Source organism: Drosophila virilis, chromosome 4 (assembly GCF_030788295.1).
Source record: "Drosophila virilis strain 15010-1051.87 chromosome 4, Dvir_AGI_RSII-ME, whole genome shotgun sequence".
Lineage (NCBI taxonomy): Eukaryota > Metazoa > Arthropoda > Insecta > Diptera > Drosophilidae > Drosophila > Drosophila virilis.
The window spans coordinates 12,250,710-12,275,510 of record NC_091546.1 but is presented as its reverse complement, the minus strand read 5'-3'; the positions used below and the strand labels follow the sequence as shown (position 1 = coordinate 12,275,510).

Genomic DNA, 24,801 nt, shown 5'->3' with positions numbered 1-24,801 from the left:
CCAGCCATCCGCCCATCCTGCTATCCGCTCAACTGTTCAGCTTTCTGCATTGCACATTTTCCGTCTCGATTCGCATCGTTTTGAATCGATTTGGCTTTCAAGGAAAACTGTGACGAGCTGCCGCCAACACAACTCAACTGGCTCCATGCCCGCCTCCCTCTGACCACAACTCGTGCGGCTAATGAGCCCAAAATGCAACGCACACAATGCTGCCCAAACTGTGCTAGTTGTTGTTGGGCTTTTGGCCGGAAGAGCTGACATCCGCTGCCATTAGCTTAAATTTGCAAAATTGAGGTCCCCAAACTTGTTGACTGGTGGTCGGTTGCCAGGGTTGTTGCCTGGCCACAACACCCACGCCCCCTTGCTTCCATGCGAAATCATGAATAATGATGTGTGCCCCAATAGCAAACGGTGCAATTAAATTAATATGCATAATGCTCATGAGGCCTACAAAGCCATTAAACCAAGCACTCAGCCAGGATATGAAGTGCGTTACAAAGCGAATGGCATATTGTCTTGGGTTTAGAGCGAGAGCAACAAAAGGGACAAACAGTAATATTAGAATCCATTGAAAATCAAGCAAATACTCTCCGAGTTGCGAGAATCAATAGATAATTGCTCCAGGCTAGGGTTTAATTTTTTTAAAGAATATTTTGAGTCTCAGATTTAATTACGCTTCGTTCGCGCAACCTCTTGTCAAGCTAATGTTAAAGTTACTGCTTATTTTGCTGTCAACCGTCAATTGCAGATCAATATAACTCAAAGAAGCCATAATAACATTCTAATTCTCAACCAGTTAGAGGCTAGAGGTTACATTTACATTTCTTTGTAATTCTCAAACAGTTCTGGCAGCTGGTAAACATTGCTTTAAATTTAACATTTACATAATTAAACATGTTTTTCTCTGAACAATTTGCTTTTATATTGATATTTTATTAACGATTTAATAAACTGCAAGCTTTAATTTGAAAAACAGATTAGTGAAAAGTTGGAAATCTGAATCTAATTTTAAGAACATGCTAAATTGCTTGTTAGCTTTAACAGGAAAATGGGTAAACGATTGTAACCAGATCAAATAATTTATGCAGCTTGTAAAGTCGAAAGCGATTTATCTACTCGGAACGTATAGTTTTCAGAAAAACGGATAATGTGATTAGTACAGGGTCTGAGTCTGCGAGTCGTCATAAAAAGTCGATATACGTTTTACAGAGAAGTTTGAAAATTGAATTCGAGTTGAATGTAATACAATTTTGGCAGATGCTCCGATGAAATGTTGATAAAGTATCAAGCTAAAATCAAAAAAAGTTAGGAATTAAAAAATATAATTAATTCGAGTGCCGAGAGAAGTCCTTAGATAATCCGAAATCGACGCATTCTTCCTATAAGCCATTTAGTTTTTATGCATAATTAGCATTTGGGAAATTTTAAACGAATTGCTACCTAATTAACATACAGGCACATACAACTGCTGAGACCTAATAAATTGCCCTTTACATAAACAAACATATTTTTTTTATGCTAAGAGTTAAGCTCTTGCAGAAATGTTGTATCAACAATAAAAGTTTAATCCCAACAAGTTGATGCACTCGTTTGAAAAGAGTTTTTTGCTGGCAACGTGATGCTCATCTTGAACAGGGTCTGGAATTGTGGGGGCAACTCTTTTTCTGGTTTACGGTTCGTTGACTGTCACTGGCCATCAAACAGCTCTTCAATTCATGCGTTTATTCAGCTTTCGCACATGTGTATCTATGTGTGTGTGTGTGTGTGTGTGGGAGTCGGTTTGTGTCTGTGCGTGTATGTGTGGTTGTTGTCATTACGACGTATGTAAACTCACAGCGTAAACACAGCAACGATGACAATCAACATCAAGAACAACAACTGAATACCTCCGCACACAGCAAACCCTAAGCTGGCGTGGGAGTTTGCAGAGCAGGGAATGGGGGGTGGTGGGAGGCAGGGTCAAGGGTTGGGACAGACAAACAGTGGGACAAATCAAGCGGGGTCTGCGGAGTCGAGAGGCAACAAACATCGCAAATAGAGGAACGATGTGTGCGTGTGCTGCCATTAAATGCAATTACAGGCATGCTATGACCACGCCCACACAGACACACACACACGTCCGCCTACACACACACGCGCGCGCACTTGAACATATAAACTTACTTGCAATGGCGGCGCATGTCCTCCGCCAGCCCCGCTTACAATGTCGCCATTTGCGGCGCCTGTCATTGTGCGTCCTGCTGCTGCTCCTCCGCCTACTCCTCCTCCGTCTTCCTGCGCTGCGGCAGCCACTTGTTGCGCATTGGCAGCTGCTGCCGCTGCCGTTGCCGCCTTGGCCGCTGCGTCAACTGAAAACAATTTATTGAATAAATACGAGATATATTATGCAACACCAGAAAGCAATAAAAATGCATGCTTAAAGTATGCTCGTCCTGATGATACCCTGTGGTTTAGTTTAGTTCGTTTTTGATGCTGATCAAGAACAAATGTTTCTAAACTCATATTAATTTCCTATTCCCCCTCTCGCCAATTTATATGACAATAGGGTATATGGCATGCGAATTATTTTACAGCATGTTAAGCGAAATGCGTTTTAAAAATTGTTTGTCCCCTACTGCAATAAGTGTATAATAAAATAAATGCAGCGCATTAGGTACGCGTATAATGCTGAAAATTGCGGCCCGGAGACAACTGTGCGGAGGCGTTGGCTGTGCCAATTGGCCAGTTGCGCTGGGATTAAATACAAATATGAGCGCCAGACGTATTCGCTGGCAATGGTCATAAAACTGTGGAGCTGCAACTGAGGAGCACTGCTCAGACGGGAGCTGGCAGAATGGCTCCCAGTAGACGCACAGCTGGGAGTGCAGCGGCAACTGCGACTGCAGCCAGTGGCAAAAGTCATTTGCATTTATAAATTGGCTTTTTGCAATTCATGAGCAAAATGTCAACTGACTGTTGCGCGGGGCAAAGTGCTGCAAAATGGCATAGAATGTCAGCCATGGGTAAATTGTGCAGTTGTGCATGCAAATGGATCCTGCTGGACTCCGCAGCCAAGGACCTGGCTGTGGCCCATTAGCCAGGACACGAACCAGACAACTAAATACATTTTATATGCAAAATACTAATAAAACTTTAGATGAGTGCAGAGTGCATACGACACGACAGCAAGCGGCACATCGAGCTCCTCAACATATGGCTGGGAGCTAAGAATATTGATTTGAATCAAAGAATCGACTCTCGAACTGAACGACATGCATAATTCTGGCCATTATAGAATACCATTTAAAAACCAAAACTAATTTCCATGCAAAATATCCTTTTATAGTTTAACTAATGGCATTCGATTTTGATGCAAAATATGTGAAGGCAGCGAGGAATTTATGACCCCATAATGTGTATTAAATGCCTTTTTACCCTGTGCCCATTGCAAGTGGATAAAAGGGTAAATTGGAATTGTTTAAATTGATGTATCTGGCAGCAGAGTGCTTCTCTGATCTCATAAGCTTATATATTTCCGATCAGCCCTGTCTGTCTGACTGCTTTGTCTCATTTTTGTGAAATCGATGCGATTCAATGCCCATATCTCGTATAGATGAAGGTAAATTATAAAATAGTTTAAGTTAACTTGATGTAAAACGAAAAACATTTATAAATATATAACTCTAAGGGTATTACAAATATTAAATCTACTCTTTAATGTAAATCAGAAATTTAAAAATGTAATATGCCATTGTGTGTCATTTAGGAAATTAGTTAAAAACTCGATGTGCAAGTTAATCCACGCCCTGAGTTTTTATTTAAAGTTGAAGAACAACAAACAACATCTGCGTGTGTGGAGCTCATTTACATTTGCCAGGCGTCAGGCTGTGGCAGACAGAAGGGCAGCGTGAGGCAAACAACTGGCTCAATGCTGTAGCATATATAGCAGCAACAGCAGGGATAATAATAATAATAGTTACATAAACAACAACAACAATAATGCCTGACATGACAAGCGCAATATAAAAAAAACGCACATAAAATTACGCATACGCCATGTGGCACCTGGACGAGAGTTAAACTGAGGAGAAAGCTCACCTGAGTTGGCCGTTGTTAGTTTATTGCTGCCACCAGGTGTGCCCTGGCCCATTGACGAGCTCGGCTTCTTGTGATGATGGTGATGATGATGATGATGCTTCTTTTTGTTCTTGATAATGATCTTGCGACGCAGCATCGATGGCGGCGGCAAATCCATATTGGGCTCCAGCGGATGCGAATCGAGCGGCTTATCCAGCAGCATATCGCCAAAGATTTCGCGGCAATAGTTGGCAATCTTGGCCTGGAAATGAGCAAAACGGATACAGTTAGTTTTGCCAACTGGCTGCTAACTGAAATTTGATGAACAGCCCGCAGCAGACTGAGTAACTAGCTTGCCAACTTTCCCATTGGGAAGCACGTGGTTTGGCCCTCTGTTAGTTACCTGTTCCCCATGGTAAATTTAGTTTATATAACTACTTTTAATGGTAAAACTTTAACCAGATGCCTGTGCCTGTGTCTGCACCTGTGCACCTTTCTTCCCTGCCTGCCTAAAAAAAGTTTGCCTTTGTTATTATCTCGTGGAGCTGAAGCATCAGGCAATTACCCCTCGAGTAGCTTCTGAGATTTACTCAGCCACACAGCAGCTGGGCTGCTTGAGTGCGAGGCTGGCTGGGGAAGAGGGCGCTTTCGGCTGGGCTACACACGTGAACGTGTAAGTTTTTTGTTTGCCTTCTGACGGATTGCTTGCCTAATGCGTGCGAACGGCAAGAGAGAGGAGCGTGTTGTGATTTTTACTAAATACACGAAATCAGAAATAGTTTTCGTGTTAATGCGCGAACTTTCCCTGAAGTTTTCGTGTTCAATCCTGTTGAGTCGTGTTTCAACTCGTGTTGAGTCGTGCTTTAAATCGTGTTGTGCTCAAAGATGACACGTACTGTATTGTTTAAGTCGTCCTGAGTTATGCCAAGTCTTAATTAGGCGTATTTAGAGTCGTGCCTCATCGTGTTAGGTTTTGTAGACTCGTGCTTAATTGCGTTAAGCTATGTTACCTTGTGCTAAAGTCGTGCCGAGTAGATTTGGGCGCGTGTCAAGCTTTGCAAAAGCGTCTAGCCTGCGTGTTTTCGAATTTACGGCATAGCTTTAAATAAGGTCATTTTGTGGCACCTGTTGATTAGTGTCCAATCGTGTTGAGTTACGTTTAAGTCGTGTGAGGACGCATTGAGTCGAGCACTTTTCTACTTCTATCGTATTGGTTAAGCACGCGCTCAGCTCTAGGCGGGAATATGAGGCGGCTTTTGGCAACTGTTAGTTTAGGACTAGTTACTTTTTGACAGGCAGGCAGCACAGCTGTCGAAATGCGGGCGAGTAATCATTTCTCAAAATACTTTTACAGCTCCTTTCCATTACGCAGTTATCCTGTTTTATTTTCGCTCGCTCGACTTACCTGTTGCCTGGGATTGCAGTGATTCTCGAAGCTCAGTATCACAGGGAATTCGGATGTTTTAAATGCGCTTTCCGCGATGGCCTCCAGCACGTCCTTGGCAAAAATTTCGGGCACAAATGTGTAGCCGTGCACAATGACCGGCTCCTCGGTGCGTCCGTTCCAAAAGTCCAGCTCGACGCATCTACACACAAACAGGAACAATAACAAATTATTAACGGCGATAAAATTAACTGGCGAAAATCCACAAAATGATGGCGCATAAAAATTGTGTTTATCAGTGAAAGCAGCAGGCGCAGCAGCGGCAACAAAAACAAGATTTGCTTTCTGCAGCACACCGAAGCCTAAATACACTTTTATTATTCCTTTCGGTTGTAATCTGGTAGTCATGTTTAATGGGGGGTTTTCGAATACATTGAAGGAATATTGAAAATCTTGATTGCCCATTTTAGTTAAAATGGAAAAACAGAAAAGTTTGATAAAATCTCATTTTTGATAGATTTTTCAATTGAGCTTAGTGATATAATATGGGGAGCATAGTGAAAATGTTGTATGCAAAATTTTGTCAAGATATCTTACAAAACATTTTTGATCAAAAGCTTGTATAATATTTTGTAGCGGTTTTTCAAATGAACATGGCTTTATATACTTTATATATCTCCTTCTATGCGTTACACATTTTATGCCAAAATTATAATACCCTCTGAAAGGGTATAAAAATGTTTGCCATGTCCTTGCAACATCTTTTGCGTCAATAAATTTTGTGATGTGTGCATCGTCAATGGCAAGCGAGAGCATTTGCTGCGACTGCGACGGCAACGCAGACGGCGACGGCGACAGAGGCAGCGGCGTCAGCGGCCGCCATGTTGATGATGGTTGCAGTAAAAATGGCGACCATGCAATTTCCGTTGTACTTAAAAGCAACTCAGCGGCAAAAATGCCACACACACACACACACACACCTGACACATTGTATGCGTGTGTAGACGACAGAATGCAAGCGTATGTGTGTGGAGGCTAATACACACATACAGACTTATGTACGGGGGGACTGCAACAAGGTCACGGTCAGAATCGAAAATATAGGCAACTGACCACACACACACACACACACACACACACACACACACACACACTCGCACGCACGAGTGTGTCCATTTAATTGCGTAATTAAAAGCTCCCACCACGTATCCATACGCCCAAAAGGCGCCCGTCATCACTTACCTGCAGCCAGCTAGCAGACATTGCCTGTATATCTCCACGGACGATTTGCCCGTCAGCTGATGGCCCGTCAGGTAGGTGTTGTGCGAGGAGTTGATGAAATAGTGCGACATCGGCTGGTCCATATCATCGCAGAGATCAAGCTTGTTGGGCGCCATTATTGGATTATCATCGCTCATTAGATACCTAACATGAAATGAGAAACAGAACAAAAGTGAGAATGTGAATTTCAGTAGAGCTTAAAGCCATCTGGCTGAAAGTTTTCATGGGATTTCAAAGGGTGAAAGTTATAGTTAAGATAGTAAAGTTCAAATAAAGGGGAGACTGAACTTGGATTAAATAATTAGTTAGATTCTAGAAATTATACGGTAGTTGCCTAAAAAGCTTTCATATGCTTTCCAAGAACTTTTGTTCAAGGTAGTAAGTCAAGGTTTTTTCTCTTCTAACTTGTCAAACTGTGAACTTGATTAAACCTATACTTTTAAGCACTTGCTCACAGTTGCTTGCTTTTCTATGATTGTTATAGATAAAAGCTATTATGTGCTTTCGGGGAGTTATTTGTTTCTTTTTAAGCTGTAAAAATGTTAAGGCCTTTATTATTTAAGATTTCGAGTTGAGCTTATGTTGTGGTTATCTGCTGTCATTAGGCCTGGGTCAAGCATCATATTTTAATGCGCTTAGTTATAATATTAGTTAATATTACCGAAACCTTTCATGTACTTGTGAAGCTGGAGCAACTGATTTTTGTTGTCAATTTGCATGAGATTTATTTTCCTGTGAGATTCAATAAATTAATTTGTTGAATTTCGTACGAGTTTCTAGAGGCTATTAGTGTAGGTAATGTGCTTTTATAAACTTTCTTGCTTTATATCTTGCTTATGTTAAGTCCATTACTTTGCTTAAAGCTTTAAAAACGTGTTTATATAACTTACGCCCAAACCTATTAATCGAGTGGCTTAACACGTAAACAAACATGCATATATTTTGTTATTGTTGTTGAATTTTTTGCATAAGTTGCATGTGATATATGAAGGACACGGAACCACGCGTCCTTAGCGCCCGCTGCTGCCTGAGACCCAGCAAACAGTGAAGTGAGCGGCTGCCTGATGATGACGATGATGAAGATGACGTCTTGGCCCCGCGTCATATGCAAGCGGTGCGCTCTTGTGGGCCCTGGAGTGCCGTCAAGTGACTCTAACAGGCGTTTGCCGAGCACACGATAAGCTGTCAGGTTCAGGCGCAGGGCCTAAGGACGTGCGGTGCCTCATTTAAGGGTTTTGCGATAGGTTGGGTCTTACCTCAAAAAGCCATCCAAACTAAGCTGGCCCTTTTGTGCGTTGAACTTGTTGGGCTCGTATTGCTGTATGAGCTCCTTGGCGCGTGCATTGTTCGCATACGGATAGAGTATCTCGTTGAGGCGTGGATCGCGTTGCGTCTTGTTGAGAAACTCCACCAGCTGTGCTATGGACATGCATTTGCGCTTTGAGTTACCCACGCTGTAATAAATAGAAGCAGGGATTAGCTGCCAATCTACATTCAAGTGATTAGCTTAATGTACTCACATGCTGTCGAAGAGACGTTCCACCTCGGAACGCTGCGTCAGATATTTGTACAAATTATAAAAGTCCTCAAATTGAAATTTCGACACCGATATGCTATCGACCTTTCCCGATGGCAAGCCGGTCACGTCCAGCGCCTTCTCGACACGTTTCCGATCCTCTTTATTTTGCGCAAAAAGTTTAATGATGCTAAAGTGGTCACGACCAGGACGATAACAGACGATGGCACCGGCGTTCCAGGATAGTGAGGCGAGTTGAGGGAGTTCGTTGTCCAGCCAGACAATGCGGTTCGTGTTGTTGATGATGTTGTCGACGTCAGTGATGCATGAGCCACGTTTCGGCCACATTGAGTAGTTACGCGGGAGAGACGGAGAGTGAGCGAGCGAGGGGAGCGAGAGGAGCGAGTGCAGGAGGAAAATGCGAAAAGAAATTGGCGTAAATTTCAATTTTCTAGGCAGCACTTAACAAATATTGTCAAATACTTCAACACACAATGCACAAAAGCCAAGAACCCCAATCACAAGCCCAACCTCAACCCTGGCCCTTGTCGGGATCAGGGTCACGGTCAGGGTTTGAGGCTTAGGGTTTGGGTTTTTGAGACATGGCTATGCTACTGTGGCAATTACTTTTTCACTGGGATGCGTCCGCTTTTGTCCACCTGCAGACAGAGCTTTGTGTGCGCCTTCTGCAGGAACATAATCGCCGAGCCGTTCAGCTGCGACAGACTATAGGCCAGCTTGATGAGGCCATCCGTCCAGATCTGGAAGAAGACAATACAAGCAAGCGGGCTAAGGTCAGCATACAGAGTAGTGTAAGAAAATGTAACATGAGTCGAGCAAATAAATCAATTCAATTTAATAAAACTCAAAAGAGAGCTCAATAGTTCAAGGAGTTCAGTCAGTTAGAAGTGAAAGATTGCCAATGAAAGGTTTCTCAATGTGCTTTACGCTTAAAATTGAATTTATTTTAGGAAAGAGGTCAGCATTCGGATGTACATGGAAATGAAAAATGGCATAAATAAAAGATGGGCATTATACGAATTCACAAATTTCCGAGTTTCCATTCGAAAAGCTCGTTGCTTCAAAGCAAACACAAAGTTCACGGTTTGAACCAGCGACTCCTCTTAAAAATCAATTCAGAATAGAAAAATTCAATTTATGATATTCTTTATTATTGTTTATCGAAATTATTATATCATTCATTATCTATTATTATAAAAATAGCTTGTTTCAGCTTGATTTGATCTGTTCTTTAACCAACTAATGCAATTTGCACTTGACGCATGTCAATAAGAACCCAACATGGAAAGGGGACAGAAATCGACAATTTTGACTGTGACTATTCAAGTTAAAACAACTCGAAGCACTTAGATAATTTTGTATTTTATATCTAGGAAAATTGATTGATCTTTCGAATCGAAACGGGCCAATAATGTTCTCAATTTCCTTTTACTATTTTTATTGGTTTCTATGTTTTCAGCTTTGGCTTAACATGCTATTGGGTATGAACTGAGTTTTGTACAGTTCCACAGTTGGATAGTTTGCCTTATGTGTGGAATGAATCTAATTGCATTTCCTGGCAGACATGTCTACAAAGCGCATTTATGTACACTGCCTTTGTTAGACGCTTTTCAAATAATTAAACAAAACACCATCTCTGCCCTCCGCTTCCAGTTACCGCAACATTTATGCCAAAAGCTGCATGTTTATTTATTTTGTGCGGATTATATTTGTGTGCCCCGAAATTCCGTAAAAGTTTATGAAATTTTGGCATTCGATGTTGTTTATAGGAGCGCTTGCGACGCGTGCCAAAAATAATAACAATAACATGAATGCACGCACATGCCGCGCTGCTAGCTACGTCGTCCGAGTCCGGGTCCGTGTCCGGCTCTGACTGTGCCCCGGATAGACGAGCCCGTGATAAAATATAGAACATTGATTTTGACCGACCAGCAGAAGGCTGGCAGCTCCAGCAAGAGCAAGGTCACCTCTGTGCCAGGGGCGGGGCACTGTGGGTTAAAATGGGACTTTGATTCTGAAACGTATTTGGACTGTGTCCAGTCAGACAATGAAAAGGCGTGGCAAAACCAGCCCTTATGTTAAATCAATAAAATGTGTTCGACAGTCACTTATATTTTTACGCGCATTCGACAAACGGTTAAAAATAGCCCCAGCAACTGGCGACAGGTGTGTCCCAACGTATCCTAATGACTAGCACAATGCGCGCATGTGTGTGTGTGTGTGTGTGTGTGTGTGTCTGAGTGGATAGATTAAGTCGCTTGGACTGAGGATTATGTAAGGGTCTGTTCCAAATTTTGTACACTGAAAAATCGTTTTGATTTTAAATATACTAAATACTTTAAATGTTTAGGAATTTAAGATGATGGTGCTGCAGAATTTTTGTTTTGTTTTGAAAATAACCTAGTCTCAAACATATTTTAAGGTATTCATTAATCAGTTTAATGAATCAACCCAGTTCCCCTCTACACAAATATTTATAAAATTTAAAGTTTCAATTGACAAAATATAAAAGAAAATGGTAAATTATGTTAAACGTCATTGTTTATTGTAAGGATTAACCCGATTTTATGATATTTTACCTTTTTCTTCTAAAAATTATTAATAATAATAGAAACACGCGAAATATTTTAAGCACAAATACTTTTCACGTTGTAAACTAATATTTGAAACTTAGCAGATTTTGAAACTGTCTCGAATTGCAAACAAATTTGGAATTCGGAATATGCCTGCATATCAACAGTTTCGCGCGCGCGACCCACTTCCCAATTCCCAAATGATTTTCTAGGTGTGTGTGTGTCTGTGTGTGTGACCCACTTTTTCGGTCCCAAATAGCTTTTGATGCCCCTTCAATGCTCGCATTTCAATTGTCGTCAAGTTGTCAATTGGCCATAATGAGCAGCTGTTGGTATTGGAGCATTGCCAAGAATGAACGACCAGCAGCGGCACCTCCCCACTGGCATACCTCTTTCAGCTTACCTGGGCAATATCTCGTCGTGTGCAGCAAAAGTTGACAAATGTCATGTTGACAAAATCAGAGCCATGGCAAATGGTGACGGTCTTCTCTTCGAGCGTGTCCTGCGGTCCCATCGTCACAATCTGGCGCAGCTTGGCGTCCTGCAAGGAGACGCAAGACAAAGGCAAACGGGCAATGATTATTATTAATTACCAAGCATAAAGCACGCCCCCAAAATGAAGTTTTATGGCTCGTGGCCACTCTCGTAAATCGAAGCCATATCCTTAGCCCTAATCCAGTGAGTGTGCCGACAAAACTCATTTGGCTGCTCGTAAATCAAATAACAGGGCAATGGGATAACCAGACAGCCAGACAACTGGACTACTCCAAGGCGCCATAATTCAATTAAATATCACAAAATGGATTTACGAGAGGTGCGGAACACAACTGCCGAGAAACGCGCCATACTGGACACACCCAGCAATTCAACCCAGTAAAAAGAAGCAAGGCGTCCAGAAAAGTCTAACAACTACTATAATGAAAGAACAGCTGAGAATCGCCGAATACTGTATGCACTGATATCATTTAGCTCTATTGAATAACGAAATAAATATCAAAGTCTAACTTTGATGAGATTTAATATGTTCAAAAAGCCTTTGTAACTTCAATTTACTTGGTTTAGTTATTATATGTGTATAATTAAATCAATACGATTTTGTACACTTATTTTATTTTATTTTCCAGTTTATGTTTTGGTTAAGAGCTTTTCTGGATCTAGATTTTAACGCTATGAATTGTGCTAGTCAAATTGAATTACCAAACAAACTTTCCATGATTTTTTTTGTCTAATTTTAATTACTCTTAACAATAAAAATCTTGTTTCTATGATTCAGACTTACTCATTTATAAAAATCACTATAAAAATACTTCGAGACTTGACGTATTTCACTTGTTCTGCATAATCCATCGGAAAGTGGATACGTGTTTCACTGATTTGGGGAAGTCAACTCGAAAGACTGTTTTGTTTTTTAATGAATCGAGTACAAACTTATTTGCAAATACCTAGGTAGAATATTATTTGAAATGTGATTCACCGATTGCGATAAATCTACTGGCTGCAAATGGGGTGTGGAAAAGTTAGCTCAAACGTCACACTTTATGTGACAAGTTTAAAATACCCTCTGCAAGAGTATATTAACCCAACTAGGCTAAATGTAAATCAGCCCGATAGCCAGATAATCACGCAACATGCTCTACAAAAGTGAAATAGGGAGAAATGGAGATAGAGATTGCGAAAAGGAAGAGGCGGGGAAAAGAATGACAGGACAAGCGACTGTTTGGCGAGGCAAGCGTCGGTATTAGTTTTGGCTTTGTTGTCAGTTTAGCAGCTGTCCCCGTCCGTCGTCTGTTGCACTGGCTCTGAGTGGCAGTTGCATCGATCGAGCGGCGGTTGCTGTGGCAGTGGCAGTGTCTTATCCGTGGACTTCATTGTTGTCGCCCCGCTGGGCGTTTAATGACAAATCCAAAATCAGCTTCAGGATTATCAGCGCCCTTTAAAATGCATGACACACACACTAACACACTCACATGAAACGGGCGGAGCTAGGAGCTAGGGGCTGTGTGTTGGCAGCAGCATGAATTTGGCATTAACTTTGGGGCAAGTCATGCCTTGATATTTACAGTAAGCCAAACTGACTCTGTGTGTGGGCTTATGTGCCTGTCAGCCCTCCCGTAGAGCTGCCGACCTTAGCACATTTGACAAACTGCTGGATAACTACGGACAAATGCCACTGGAAAATATGTGGTGTGCGCTGTTTGCATATGATGAGTATTTAGATATTTGAGCTCTCCTTATTGGACCATATCAGGTAAGTATTTTCAATATAAACCCGCTGCAAATAGTAAGCATGTAAACAGCAGGCTGTGATTCAAAGGTTTATATACAAGGAATTTAAATAAATATATGTGCGCAAACACAAATTAATATTAAGCTGTGTTCAAGCAAAATTATATCAAATCTGACTGAAAGCCTTTAAATTAAAGGATTGAAAAGAGCTGAAACAGCTCCGACAATTTAATGCTAAGAATATCGGAGCATAAAAAGAAACTTGGAAATTTTAGAAAAAAAAAAAAATGAAAAGAAAATAAATCAAAGATGTTTCGAACTGTTACCTCGCACTTGCAGACAAAAGGAAATGGCTCTATCAGCTCCGCTCTTGATGCTGATCTAGAATATATATGTATATGCGTCACACATTAATACGCTTTACAAATGTATGTCCTTCAACAAAATTCTCACCATTTGACTCACAAAAACATACATGCATACTATGGTTTTCTCTTGATATAGCCGAGTTGGAAAAGAGTACCTGAATCTGAATCATCCTGTTTGTCTTATTGAATAATGCATAAAATGGGAACGGAGTAAAAGAATTGTGGTTTATAAAGACTTATGGAACAGCGGTTATTTTCTATTTTAGCAAATGATGAATCTGGACATTGCGTAAATAGGGTTTTGTGTGGCGCAATTTAATTTTATATCGTTTCAATTTGTTGACTTTATAAACAATAAGAAACTCTATATACAGACCAGCGTCTCTTTATGATTAATACATCAACTTTTTAAAATTTCAACCATTAGATAACGATATTTTTAAAAACAGACCCACACTCGGGTATAGTAGGTAAAAGTAGACTTGCAAAGTTAGGGTTAGTATCTTGGTTTGTGAATATCCTAATAACAAATTAATTACTAGTAAAAATAAACGCTTCTAGGAAATTCGTAGATCATAAAGATCCATTTTTGGTGAAATAGCTGTTAGCTGAGCAGAGACGGGTTACGGATTGAACTCAACCTTGACCTTAGGCGGCCCAGCCAGCAATTGGATTGAATTCTCTATAAGATGGCATCAATAACTCGACACTGCATAACGGGCTTTGGCTGCTGTCAAAAGCGATTACAATCGGTTCGGCTGTAGCCCAATCAAAGGCCAACAGAATAACAGAACAGGTGAAAGCAGCATGAATGCAAAATGGAGCCAATAATGAGCTTTTGCCGTCCAAGTACGTTCTTAACCCTTGATCCTACGGTCATGCGTCCATTGAGCCAAGGGCACTTTTTGACTTTTGCAGTAAGCTGATTGACACACCACAAGGGGGTGCTTGACGGGCAGCTGCTCAACGGCTATCACGTGGCAGGCTGTGGCAATTAAAGCGTCATTCACTTTAACATCAGCCTGGTGGCCGCACGCTTGGCGTTGGGCCATAAAAAGGCAATGAAAACTGCCACCTCCTGCCCGTAACCCCACGAGTGCTTTTCGCGGGTCCTGAATGCGCCGCCGTTAGAGCGTCATAATTTGCTTTTAACTAAAAACTAAATCGAGCCAATTTGTCGTCCTGAATAATGTAACAGCCAGCCAAGGAGACAGACAAAGAAAGAGAGGGAGAGAGTGCGACACAGGTACAGCTGGAGGATTTTCGTCCTTGCCAGGAGATTTCACGGGCACTGCAGGAAGCGCAAAGCGGAAATGACTATGGTGATTATCTTAATTGCTTCACACGTTCCTCTCAAAGTTTTATTTGGGTAGGTTCTACTCAGCTGACGCCTGTATCTGTACTGGTACCGGCAAATTCTATGACGCTGGCTCGGTATTTAAATGTTAAGAGCCCTCTTTAGCTAACTATGCATGGAAAGGGTTGCTCAGGCCCGACTCTTATAAATTTACGACGGTTCCAATGCCGCATTTCATTACTAATTTACTAATGGTTTTAACGAAATAGGACAAATGTATATATATATGTATATATATAAATATCCAATATTTCGATATATTTCGTCATGATTTCATTTCGTTTTGAGATTTTGCTAGTCGTGTAGAAAAATGTTACAAAATTTTTGAACAGAGAAATTAAAAAAAAAAAATTATTTTATTCAAAGTCCATCAAAGTGCATCGCAACAAAATGCGTAGGCAGCAATCAGCACCTCTTTCGCAAGAAGAGCCCACCCAGAAGATACCGAATTTGGCCCAGTTAACTCCCTACGATGTAATGCGAATGCAAAACTGCAAAGGCTATAAGTTTCGAAAGAGTGAAATGTATCCAAGCATCAGGCCGCCAGTATCCCAGTGTAATCCCAGCAAGACGATTGCTTGGTTTTCAAAAACGATGGATGCTAACGGCTGTGGATGCGTGGATACTCAATTGTTGAATAGAAAATATAAAAGTTCAACCATTGAAAACGCGGAACTCGTGTCGAAAAATGTTTTAACTGGGACAGGCAAAAATATGTTTCATCTATGCAAAATGAACAATCAGCGAAGACAGCAAACACAAAATACCCCCGAAAGGGGTATCAACAATATGCTTGACTGGAGCAAAGTGACTCCCTACGATTTCATGCGAATGCAGAACTGCAAGACGTTCAAGATTCTCAAGTGCGAGACTTATCCCAGCATCAAGCCGCCAATATCCCAGTGCAGTACTACGCAGACAGCTGAGTGGTTAGCCGATGTGGTTGAGGACGCTGGCTGCGGACGATACTTTGATATGGAGCAGGACGATGTCATGGACGTCTGGAGAGAAAGCCCAAATAAGCAGACGCTGAGCTATTACGGCGTGGCGTCGGCCCATCCCCAACCGGAGGCATTAATGTTCAATAGGGTGATCGCAAGATCTCTCGAAAAGGCAACTGCAGTGAAGCCTGCATCGCGCAAGCCCGAGGCCACAAAACCGCAGATCATGCCATATACCTCATGGCCCTGTGGGAAATTTTTGCTCAATCGTCAGTTGCTGCAGGCAAAGGTGACCAATATGCCCACAGTACAAAAAAAACTGGATCCAAGCGAGGCATTCACCTTATTGCACTGCCCCAAACCGACAGAAACTGAGCATCCGTTTCTCGAAAGCCAACCCAAAGTTGCTCTCACAAGTGCCCTCGATATGGACCGACCAGTTCCAAAGCCCAAGCACGGGCTTAGGCGCAAGCACAAATATTGCGAATTACAATGTCATATTCCGGAGAATAAATGCACGGACTATGAATGGAGAAAATACAAGCAAGATCCCAAGCCGATTGAAGCGGCCTTTGAGAAGGAGATTGAAGAGATGGAGAAAGGGGAGCCTGAGCCTAGAAACTACGATGAGCTATACTCACACCTAGTGACCTGCTTTGAAACTGAGGACAAGGACCCACTGTGTGATTATTATGAAAAGTGCTGTATGCCTCCCGCAAAACATGCTCCGGAGGTTCCTAGTCATGGAGGCTCGCGTGTTCCTGAAAAAGGTATTCACCGTCGCCCTCCCCAAGTCCCAGATGGTGCTCCTGAAAAACCAGTGGGGCATAAGCCAAAAATACCCAAACCTCCCTCGTTGGTGGGTACTGAAACTGGCGATGGAAAGCAGCCAGAGCCTCCAGAAAAACCAGTCAAAGAAAAACCGATCAAAGAAAAACCAGTCAAACCAGTGAAAGAAAAAGAGGAAAAACCCGAAAAGGAAAAACCTGAAAAGCCAGTTAAGGAAAAACCTCAAAAGCCAGTTAAGGAAAAACCTGCGCCTAGTGGCACCTCGGAAGCAGACTACCCCCCTGAAGAAAAGAAACCCGCTAAAGAAGGCAAGTTTCCACAGAAGCCAGACAAACCGGGCAAAAAAACACCTGAAGTAGAGCCTCCCCCAACAGAACAGCCTGAAATTGTACCTGAAGATCAGCAGCCACCAACTCCCGTTCCAAGCACTAGGCCTGAACTGCCTAAGCAGCCGATGAGGCCTGAAAAACCAACTGAAGGAAAGAAAAAACCACCCAAAAGACATCCAAAAAAACCTCAAAAACCCAAACGAGTTCCACCTGTAACAGACCCGTGTGATCCGGTCAATGACTGTCCCTGTGAAATTTGTGAATTCATGAAACGGCGACAGAAGGAGTCGGACACCCCACTAATTCGTCAACTGAAGCAGGAAGAGAAGCGCCGGCAGCTTCGGGATTACTACAAACGGATGTGCCATCGCGAATATCTCAAGTGGCGGAAGCCCGAGTACCACGCTCCTCAACACAAGTGCGATGGTATTGTGTGCGACAATTTCTTCTGTCGGAACCCAAAATTAGGGGAGTACTGCGAGTGCTTGGATGCCATGCAGAAGCTGCAAAAAATGCTTGGACCCAAACATTGCATTGTAAAGAATGAGCTGATATTCAATGTAGAGGATCTGAGGCGTCGTATATGTAGGCGTTTTTGTGACTGCCTTTAGAGATCATTCTCAATGGAAGAATATACAAAGTCAATTTGTGTCTGTCTAAGAAGTGGGTGTCTAGCAGAATTGCGAACTGGTGTAACTTGGATATTTTCTCGGTGTTAACTTGAAAGTGTGCCTAATATGTTTCGATCCCATTGAGTAAATCAGTATGTTGTTCTTCTTTTGCCAAAACACCCACAGATGAGTTGTCTAAGTACTCAGTATGTACTACTACTTTGTTTCAGAAGATATAGTAGTATTATAATGATAGGTAGGAATTTGGGCCTATTGCTAAGGATAATAATTTCTCATATTTAGTAGGCTAGGGGCTCAATGCTTGTAGATAATATATTTGCCTAGACTTTTACTTTTGTAACCTTTCAGTATCATGTGTAAAATGGTTTGAATCGAATCAACCCAAAATTTAAGTAATGTACTATTTGCAAAATATTGGTTTTTAAAATTTCAGATTTTATAAGGCGACCAGTTTTATGATATTATGAATACTAGAATATTGAAAAAGGAAGGGAAACAATCCCAAAGAATAGTTGACTCCTCTCACTTGACGCCATATGATTTGATTAGGATTCGGAACTGCAAGACCTTTAGCTACTGTGAGGATGAAAATTATCCTTCCATCTTGCCGCCAATATCTCTGTGTGGTTCTGAGCTTACAAGTCAATGGTTATCAGAAGCAGCTGAAAAAAACTGCTGTGAGCGGCCTGTTAATATGGAGATAGATGATATCGTAGAGGTCTGGAAACAAATCCCGTATAAGGACACACTGACCTACTACGGCATAGGTGCCGACATTCAGACGCCAGAAGCAGTTGTTTTTAACCAGGCAATTTTGAAATGTCTTGATAAGGTCAAACCGGAAGGGGCTGCAGTTAAGATACAAAAAAATACGCATATTCCGGTCAGACCACAAAAACATGAAACAAATGTTTCGGGAGCCTTGGTTTTGAATCGTCAGTTGTTGAGTTCGAAAATTACTCAAATGCCCGTTGTGCAACAAAAGCTATATCCAAGGGATGTAGGCTCTTGGCTGCACTGTCACAGGCCAACTAAGCCCGGGTACCCGTTTATTGAAAGCCAAACCAAGATACCTCCTACAAGCGCCCTTGACATGGAACAACCTGCTTCGAAGCCCAAACACGGTCTCAGGCGCAAGCATATGTACTGTGAATTTCAATGTAATATTCCAGAGAATAAGTGCACAGATTACGAATGGAAGAAATATAATGAAGATCCTAAGCCATATGAAGTGGCCCTTGAGATGGAGATGGCACAGGTGGAAGAGGAAAAAATAATCGAGCCGAGAAACTACGACGAACTATATTCGGAACTTTTGACCTGCTTTGAGCAAAACACTCAACCTGATCCTATCTCTGAGTTTTACAAGAGGTGCTGTAAGGGAATGTCGGAATATGGCCAAGATCTTGATGGTGGTTCTCGTGGTGGAGGTTCTCGAGGACGTGGACATGGAGATGGAGATGCTGGAGATGAAGGTTCCGATATTGGGAAAACAGCTGGTGAAGGCGACGTTAGAAAACCAGGTGACACGGAAGGTAAAGGAAGAAAGAAAGGTAAAGGTAAGGGTGAACGGGGTAGTAAAAGAAAAAGTAGGGGACGCAAGGGTGGACCGGGTAAGAAGGGAATAAAGGAACATTTACATAGGGGGGATTTAAGAGAACCTGACGGAGATTCAATGCGTGATGGTGAAAACAATTGGAAATTACATAATCGAACAGACTCATCAATTTTGCGCGAGCGGATTAGAAATGAAAGAGAACGTGAGAAAACAGAACTAGAAAAAACTCTTAAGCTAACCCATACCAAAACTAAAAAAAAAAAATATAAACGGAAGGGTAGTAGCAAAAAAATTAGTAAGCTTGAGGTGGTAAAAGATTGTCCCTGTGATATTTGCAAGTTTATGCAACGTCGACAAGATGAGCCGGACACCCCACTCATTCGTCAAATGAAGCAGGAAGAGAAACGACGCCAGCTGCAAGATTACTACAAACGGATGTGCCATCACAAATATCTCAACTGGCAGAAGCCCGAGTATCTCGCGCCCCAGCACAAGTGCGATGGCATTGTGTGCGACGATATCTTCTGCCGAAACCCCAAATTAGGGGAGTACTGTGAGTGCTTGGAGGCCATGCAGAAGCTGCAAAAAATGCTTGGGCCCGAACAGCGTATTGTGAAGAATGAGCTGATATTCAATTTAGAGGATCTGAGGAGTCGTATATGTAGACGTTTTTGTGACTGTCTTTAGTAATCATTGTTTAAAAAGAAAGCCAAATCAAATGAATTTGGGGCTATTCACGAAATATAATTGTATGTTTGTAGGTAGTAAACCCTTTATTGTGATTCAAAAAATAAACATGTTTCTGATGTTTGGATAGAAACTTCTGCTTTGTCTTATAATATGTAATGTAGCAGATGTGTGTAACTAAATCTTGTACAAATTTTTTTTGGTAGGTATGCTACGGCTATGCCCATGATAAATTAATGGGAGAAAGTAGATGGATAAATAAATAAATATAAATAAATAAAATAAATCAACACTATTCAAAAACCCTTTGTTGATAGTTAATGAGATTTGCTAAAAACCTGATTTAAATATCGATTTTTATTTGAAACAAGCTCGTACTACGTACGGACGGTCGCACATAACTAGATGCACTCGACTGTTGATGCTGATCAAGAATATATATACTTTAGGAGATGCTTGTTCAACCCAGTTTTAATAGTTTCATGGACTTAAAAGGAGAAAAAGCAAAAAATCAAGAATCACAACGCATCGCCATGGTACACACCTGTAGCTACAAAGGTGTGAAATATGCGCTAAATGTAGCAGCTTTAGGTTCTGTTGTGTTCTGTAAGTATCTGTACCAAAAAATATATATATATCTTATAAAATTAAACACATTCATATTTGGATGGAATAGGGTAACAGATTTTGAGGTCCACACATGAAAATAAATGATTATAGAGACACACGCATTGGCTTTTAGAAAAAAAGCATAGCCTACCTTACTGCAATATTATTTCCTGGGGTAAAATATCGAAGCTTACAGTTCATTATACAAAAAGTTTTAAGGCGAATACATCAAAATTTTTAATGGCAGTAAAGGCTTTTAGCATGTTTTAATAGATCTTACGTATTGACATTTTATTATAAAATCAAGGTTAATATAAATATGCAAAGACAAGACACACTAAATAGGAACAGGGACCAGCCAACTACCTATGGGGTCCTACGATTGCAAAACTGCAAGGACTATGCATTTCGGAAGGGTGAAATCTACCCAAGCATTAATCCTCCAGTAGCTTCATGTGGAAATAACGCTACAAATAGGTGGTTGTCTAAGTTTGTTAATGAAACTGGTTGTGGAACCCTTGATCCGAAAATTTTAACAAACCTCAACAAAAATGCATATGGCAAGCAAGATGTTACTAAGTCCACTCAAGAAAGTATTGATGGTCCCCGCACAGCACGCAGATACCTTAACCACCCAGTAGAACTCTCCCAAAGGAAGCTAGACTATAGCCAGCTCACTCCCTATGATTTAATGCGGATGCTAAACTGCAAGATGGCAAAAGTTCAGGAATGGGAGACTTATCCCAGCATCAGGCCTCCAATATCCCGCTGTAGTGCTGCACTGACTGCTCAGTGGATGGCCGATTCTATGAGAGATAGTGACTGTGGACGCCCATTTGACATGGAACACGATGATATTGTGGAGGTCTGGAAGCAAAGCCCAAATAAGGACACACTGGGTTATTACGGAGTAGGCTCAGATATTCACAAGCCGGAGGCAGTTGTGTTTAACCAGCTCATTTCGGAATGCCTTAAAAGGGTTATGCCGGAAGCTACCAAGGATAAAAAAGCAACAACCATTCCACCTGATGATGAAAATGTGAAGAAACCCTCTAAAAAAGATGTTCTTAATCGTTTATTGCTAAAGTCAAAAATTGATAGAATGCCTACTGTACAGGAAGCGCTAGATGCGAGCAAGGCACTTACCTGGCTGCATTGTCCCCACTTACTGGGAGAAAAGTACCCATTCCTTAAAGGGGAGCCACACGTCAGACCTCAAGCCGCTTTCGGAATAAAAAAGTTGGTTCCGAAACCTAAGCATGGACTCAGGCGAAAGCACCTGCTCTGCAAATTGCCATGTGTCCTTCCCGATAATGCATGCACGGAATACGAATACAGAAAAGATCCCAAGTCTTATAAAGAGTTTTGCCGGAAGGAGATGGAAAGGTTGAAGGCTGAATGCGAGGAAGAATTCGTAGAGCCGAGGAATTACTCGGAGTTGTATCCACATTTAGTAACATGCTTTGAAAAAAGTCCACATACCAAAGCGCGCAAGCCTAAAACACGAAGCTCGAAGTCGGAGGGCCAGTTCTCGTCTGAAGATATGGATGGATTAGATGGTGAAGGTGTTGATGGTGAAGGTGTTGATGGTGAAGGTGCTGGTGGCAAAGGTGCTGGTGGTAAAGGTGCTAGTGGTAAAGGTGCTGGTGGTGAAGGTGCTGGTGGTGATGCTGCCCAACGCAAAAAACGCGATGGTAGCACGGATAAGGATAAGAAATCCAAATCCGATAAGGGAAAAAAACATTTTGAGAAATCAAGAAATAAGGCAAAACCCGAAAAAAGCCTATCGAAAGATATACTCAACGTTCAAGATAAGCCCAGTAAGATATCCATAACAAACGAAAAGCCACTTAATAAAGATGATAAAAACACACGCAGAAAGCAACAAAAACCAAAAAGGAAAAGCAAAGTCCTTAAAACTGAGACGAACGAGAAGTGCCCCTGTGAGTTGTGCCATTTCATGAAACGTCTACAACGCGTGCCGGACTCTCCGCTCATTCAACAAATGAAAAAAGAACAGAAGCGGCGGGAGCTACTCGATTACTATAAGGGCATGTGCATTCGAGATCGAATGAAATTTTTTAGTCCCAAGTATCCAGCTCCGCAGCACAAGTGCGATGCCATTCAGTGCGACGACAGCTTCTGCAGCAACCAAAAATTTGGCGAATATTGCGATTGCCTGAATGCTATGCAACATCTGCAAAAATTACTTGACCCCAAGAATTGCATGGTGCGCAATCTGCTCATAAGTCTCAAGAATCGCATTTGCCAGCGCATCTGTGGGTGTCTGTAGCTGCAAATCCACCAGCGAACTGGCCAAACCGGATATGTTGAGAGCTGGCGCATTGCATATGATTTTAATGTTTTTGTTCATAATAGTAAATGTAGTTATTAATCTTTACTCAATTGGGCATGCGGGGCATAGGAAAATTTTTAAATTTTCAGATACTTACAGATTTCAGACGATTTAAATATCTCATCTCTTCCGTAAAGATATTCAACCTTACGCTCGATTCGCGGCAAGTTTATTCTGTTGACATCCGCTGTTGGGTTTGAAAACCCCTGTAAAGCGTTTCCGATCCCACTTATTGTACATATTTTATAATTAGCATTAACAACCTTGTAAATCAATCAGAGACCTGTATGTTAAGAAGTACAAGGTTGCTGTGGCTGGCTATCTTCTAGTCAAGCACTGTTACCTTTTCATCAAATCGCGGCGTTTTGACGAATTGTACCTTCAATCCATGATTTTAAAGTTTTGTACAGAACTAATGTACAATTCAACCAATAGGGTGTGGAAAGTTTCAATTGAAGGATCCTGGAAGATTAATGTCTGTGAACAGCGCCTACTTAAATGCTTCGTAAGTTCCCTGGACTATGTTAATTGCCAGTTTTATTTCAGTTTCCAAAAAATTTTCAGCTGAATACACCCCAAAATTTTAATTATGCTTTATAGAAAATTAACCGATTTTGTAGATTATACTTCTTGACTTATTTTTTTTTTTTTTAACACGTGAATCCTCAGAATGCGTAGCCGGCCTGTAGACCATCTCAATCCCTGCAAAATTGTACTAATTCAGAACGGCAACACCTTTGCGTTTTGTAAGGATAATATCTATCGTAGCATCCACCCACCTGTGTGTCAGTATAATTCTGAGCTCACAGGTAAAAGGCTTTCTAATGCGATTAGCCATACCGGCTGTAGACCCGTTAAGCTCCGAATAATACAAAAATTGCAACAATGTCAAAATGGGGAGAAAATAAAACAACTTAAAAGGACCCTCGATTGTGACAAGCCCCCAACAAAATATATGATGCGAACGCTCAAGTGCAAGGCAGCCAACTTTCAGCAATGGCAGTCCTATCCTAACATCATACTTCCAAAATCTGCGTGGGCTTCTGGGTTGACAGCAGAGAGTTTGGACAAGGAGGATGACCGTCTGATGTTGTTTGACATGGAGCAAAATGATGTCATGGAGGTTTGGAGGCAAATTCCAAATAAGGATACTTTGGGCTATTACGGCATAAGCTCAGACATTTACAAGCCGGAAGCGATCGACTTTAATCAGGTTATCGCAAAATGCTTAAAGAAGGTAACCCTCCGAATCAAAGCCTGACAGCCCAAGAGCAATATAACATCACAAATTAATGTTCCAAAACAAAGTCAAGCCATAAGAAGTGTAATTATTGAAGTTTCAAGCTCAGCTTAAGAGATAAATCCCAAAAAGGAGACGCTAAATTGAGATCCTCTTCTGATATACGTGTCGATCAAAAATGAAATACGCTGATACTACGCCGATCAAGAACTGCCCCGTGAAATATTTTATTTTTGCCTGACTACCGTGCAATATCTGTAAAAGTCGCGGGGCCCTAAGTATTACTTGTGGATAATCAGCATCTTTTTAACGACAAACAGCTTAAGGATCGCATATGCCAGCGCCTCTCTGAGTGTCTATAGATGTAAAGCGATAAGGGAACAGGTCAAACCGGACAAGTAAAGAACTGGTGTGGTCACTTGGCCCGTTCCTCATGAAGTTTAGGTCTTGTTATAAATATATGTATTTTTGAATTTTTAATCAATTGGTGAAGTGGAGGAGGCATACAAGATTCCTTACATTTTAAGGATCTTACTTTTATTTAGAGATAGTCTGCTTTTTATAACAAAACAGAGCGTTCCGGTCGTGCGTCCTTTTTGTTATGGGTACTATCCTTTTATGTTTTAATTCATTGAAAGTGGGTAAATGTCGTATTCCGCTAGATTTGGACTATCTAGTCGTCTGCCAATCTCCACCAGCCAATTGGCCGGCTCGGCTCGTTCTGTTTCAGAAGCTTACGGTTTTTATGAAATTATAAGGGGTATTTTAACTTTTGTGGAAAGTGTAGGATATGCATGTAAGCACTTGTTTCATAGCTGGGTACAGGGTATCTCCGAGCCGAAAACAATTGCCTTATATCGATTCAGTCTTCCATTCCC

At 41.5% G+C, this 24,801-nt stretch overlaps 3 protein-coding genes across 8 annotated transcripts in view; 2 read left to right on the top strand and 1 right to left on the bottom strand.

The window, feature by feature from the left end:
* Plc21C (Phospholipase C at 21C) overlaps positions 1-24,801 on the bottom strand; it is an 86,931-nt gene that overhangs the window by 8,994 nt on the left and 53,136 nt on the right. For all 5 annotated transcript variants that reach the window (XM_015173279.3, XM_015173278.3, XM_015173281.3 and 2 more), the window contains 8 exons: positions 11,235-11,372; positions 8,865-8,998; positions 8,242-8,427; positions 7,978-8,175; positions 6,683-6,865; positions 5,462-5,642; positions 4,078-4,318; positions 2,164-2,348 (listed from right to left, as the gene is read on the bottom strand). In XM_015173279.3, the coding sequence (XP_015028765.2) occupies positions 2,164-2,348; positions 4,078-4,318; positions 5,462-5,642; positions 6,683-6,865; positions 7,978-8,175; positions 8,242-8,427; positions 8,865-8,998; positions 11,235-11,372 (1,446 nt within the window). The remainder of the gene's footprint in view (positions 1-2,163; positions 2,349-4,077; positions 4,319-5,461; positions 5,643-6,682; positions 6,866-7,977; positions 8,176-8,241; positions 8,428-8,864; positions 8,999-11,234; positions 11,373-24,801) is intronic.
* On the top strand, positions 15,100-17,631 carry LOC6628833 (sterile alpha motif domain-containing protein 15). The gene has a single exon (XM_002052038.4). The coding sequence runs from the start codon at positions 15,173-15,175 to the stop codon at positions 17,450-17,452; it is 2,280 nt and encodes a 759-aa protein (XP_002052074.2). The 5' UTR covers positions 15,100-15,172; the 3' UTR covers positions 17,453-17,631.
* LOC6628834 (uncharacterized) lies at positions 20,540-24,403 on the top strand. 2 transcript variants are annotated; one of them, XM_015172863.3, is made up of 2 exons: positions 20,540-22,147; positions 22,206-22,442. In XM_015172863.3, exons 1-2 carry the CDS (start codon positions 20,647-20,649, stop codon positions 22,289-22,291), a joined length of 1,587 nt encoding a protein of 528 aa, XP_015028349.1. In that variant the 5' UTR covers positions 20,540-20,646; the 3' UTR covers positions 22,292-22,442. The 2 variants fall into 2 exon arrangements, with proteins under 2 accessions (XP_015028349.1, XP_002052075.2); XM_002052039.4 differs by having other exon boundaries at positions 20,540-24,403.

Bases quoted from the DNA above. Each gene is read 5' to 3' on its own strand.
- LOC6628833 (XM_002052038.4), top strand. From the start codon at position 15,173: ATGCGTAGGCAGCAATCAGCACCTCTTTCGCAAGAAGAGCCCACCCAG.
- LOC6628834 (XM_002052039.4), top strand. From the start codon at position 20,647: ATGCAAAGACAAGACACACTAAATAGGAACAGGGACCAGCCAACTACC.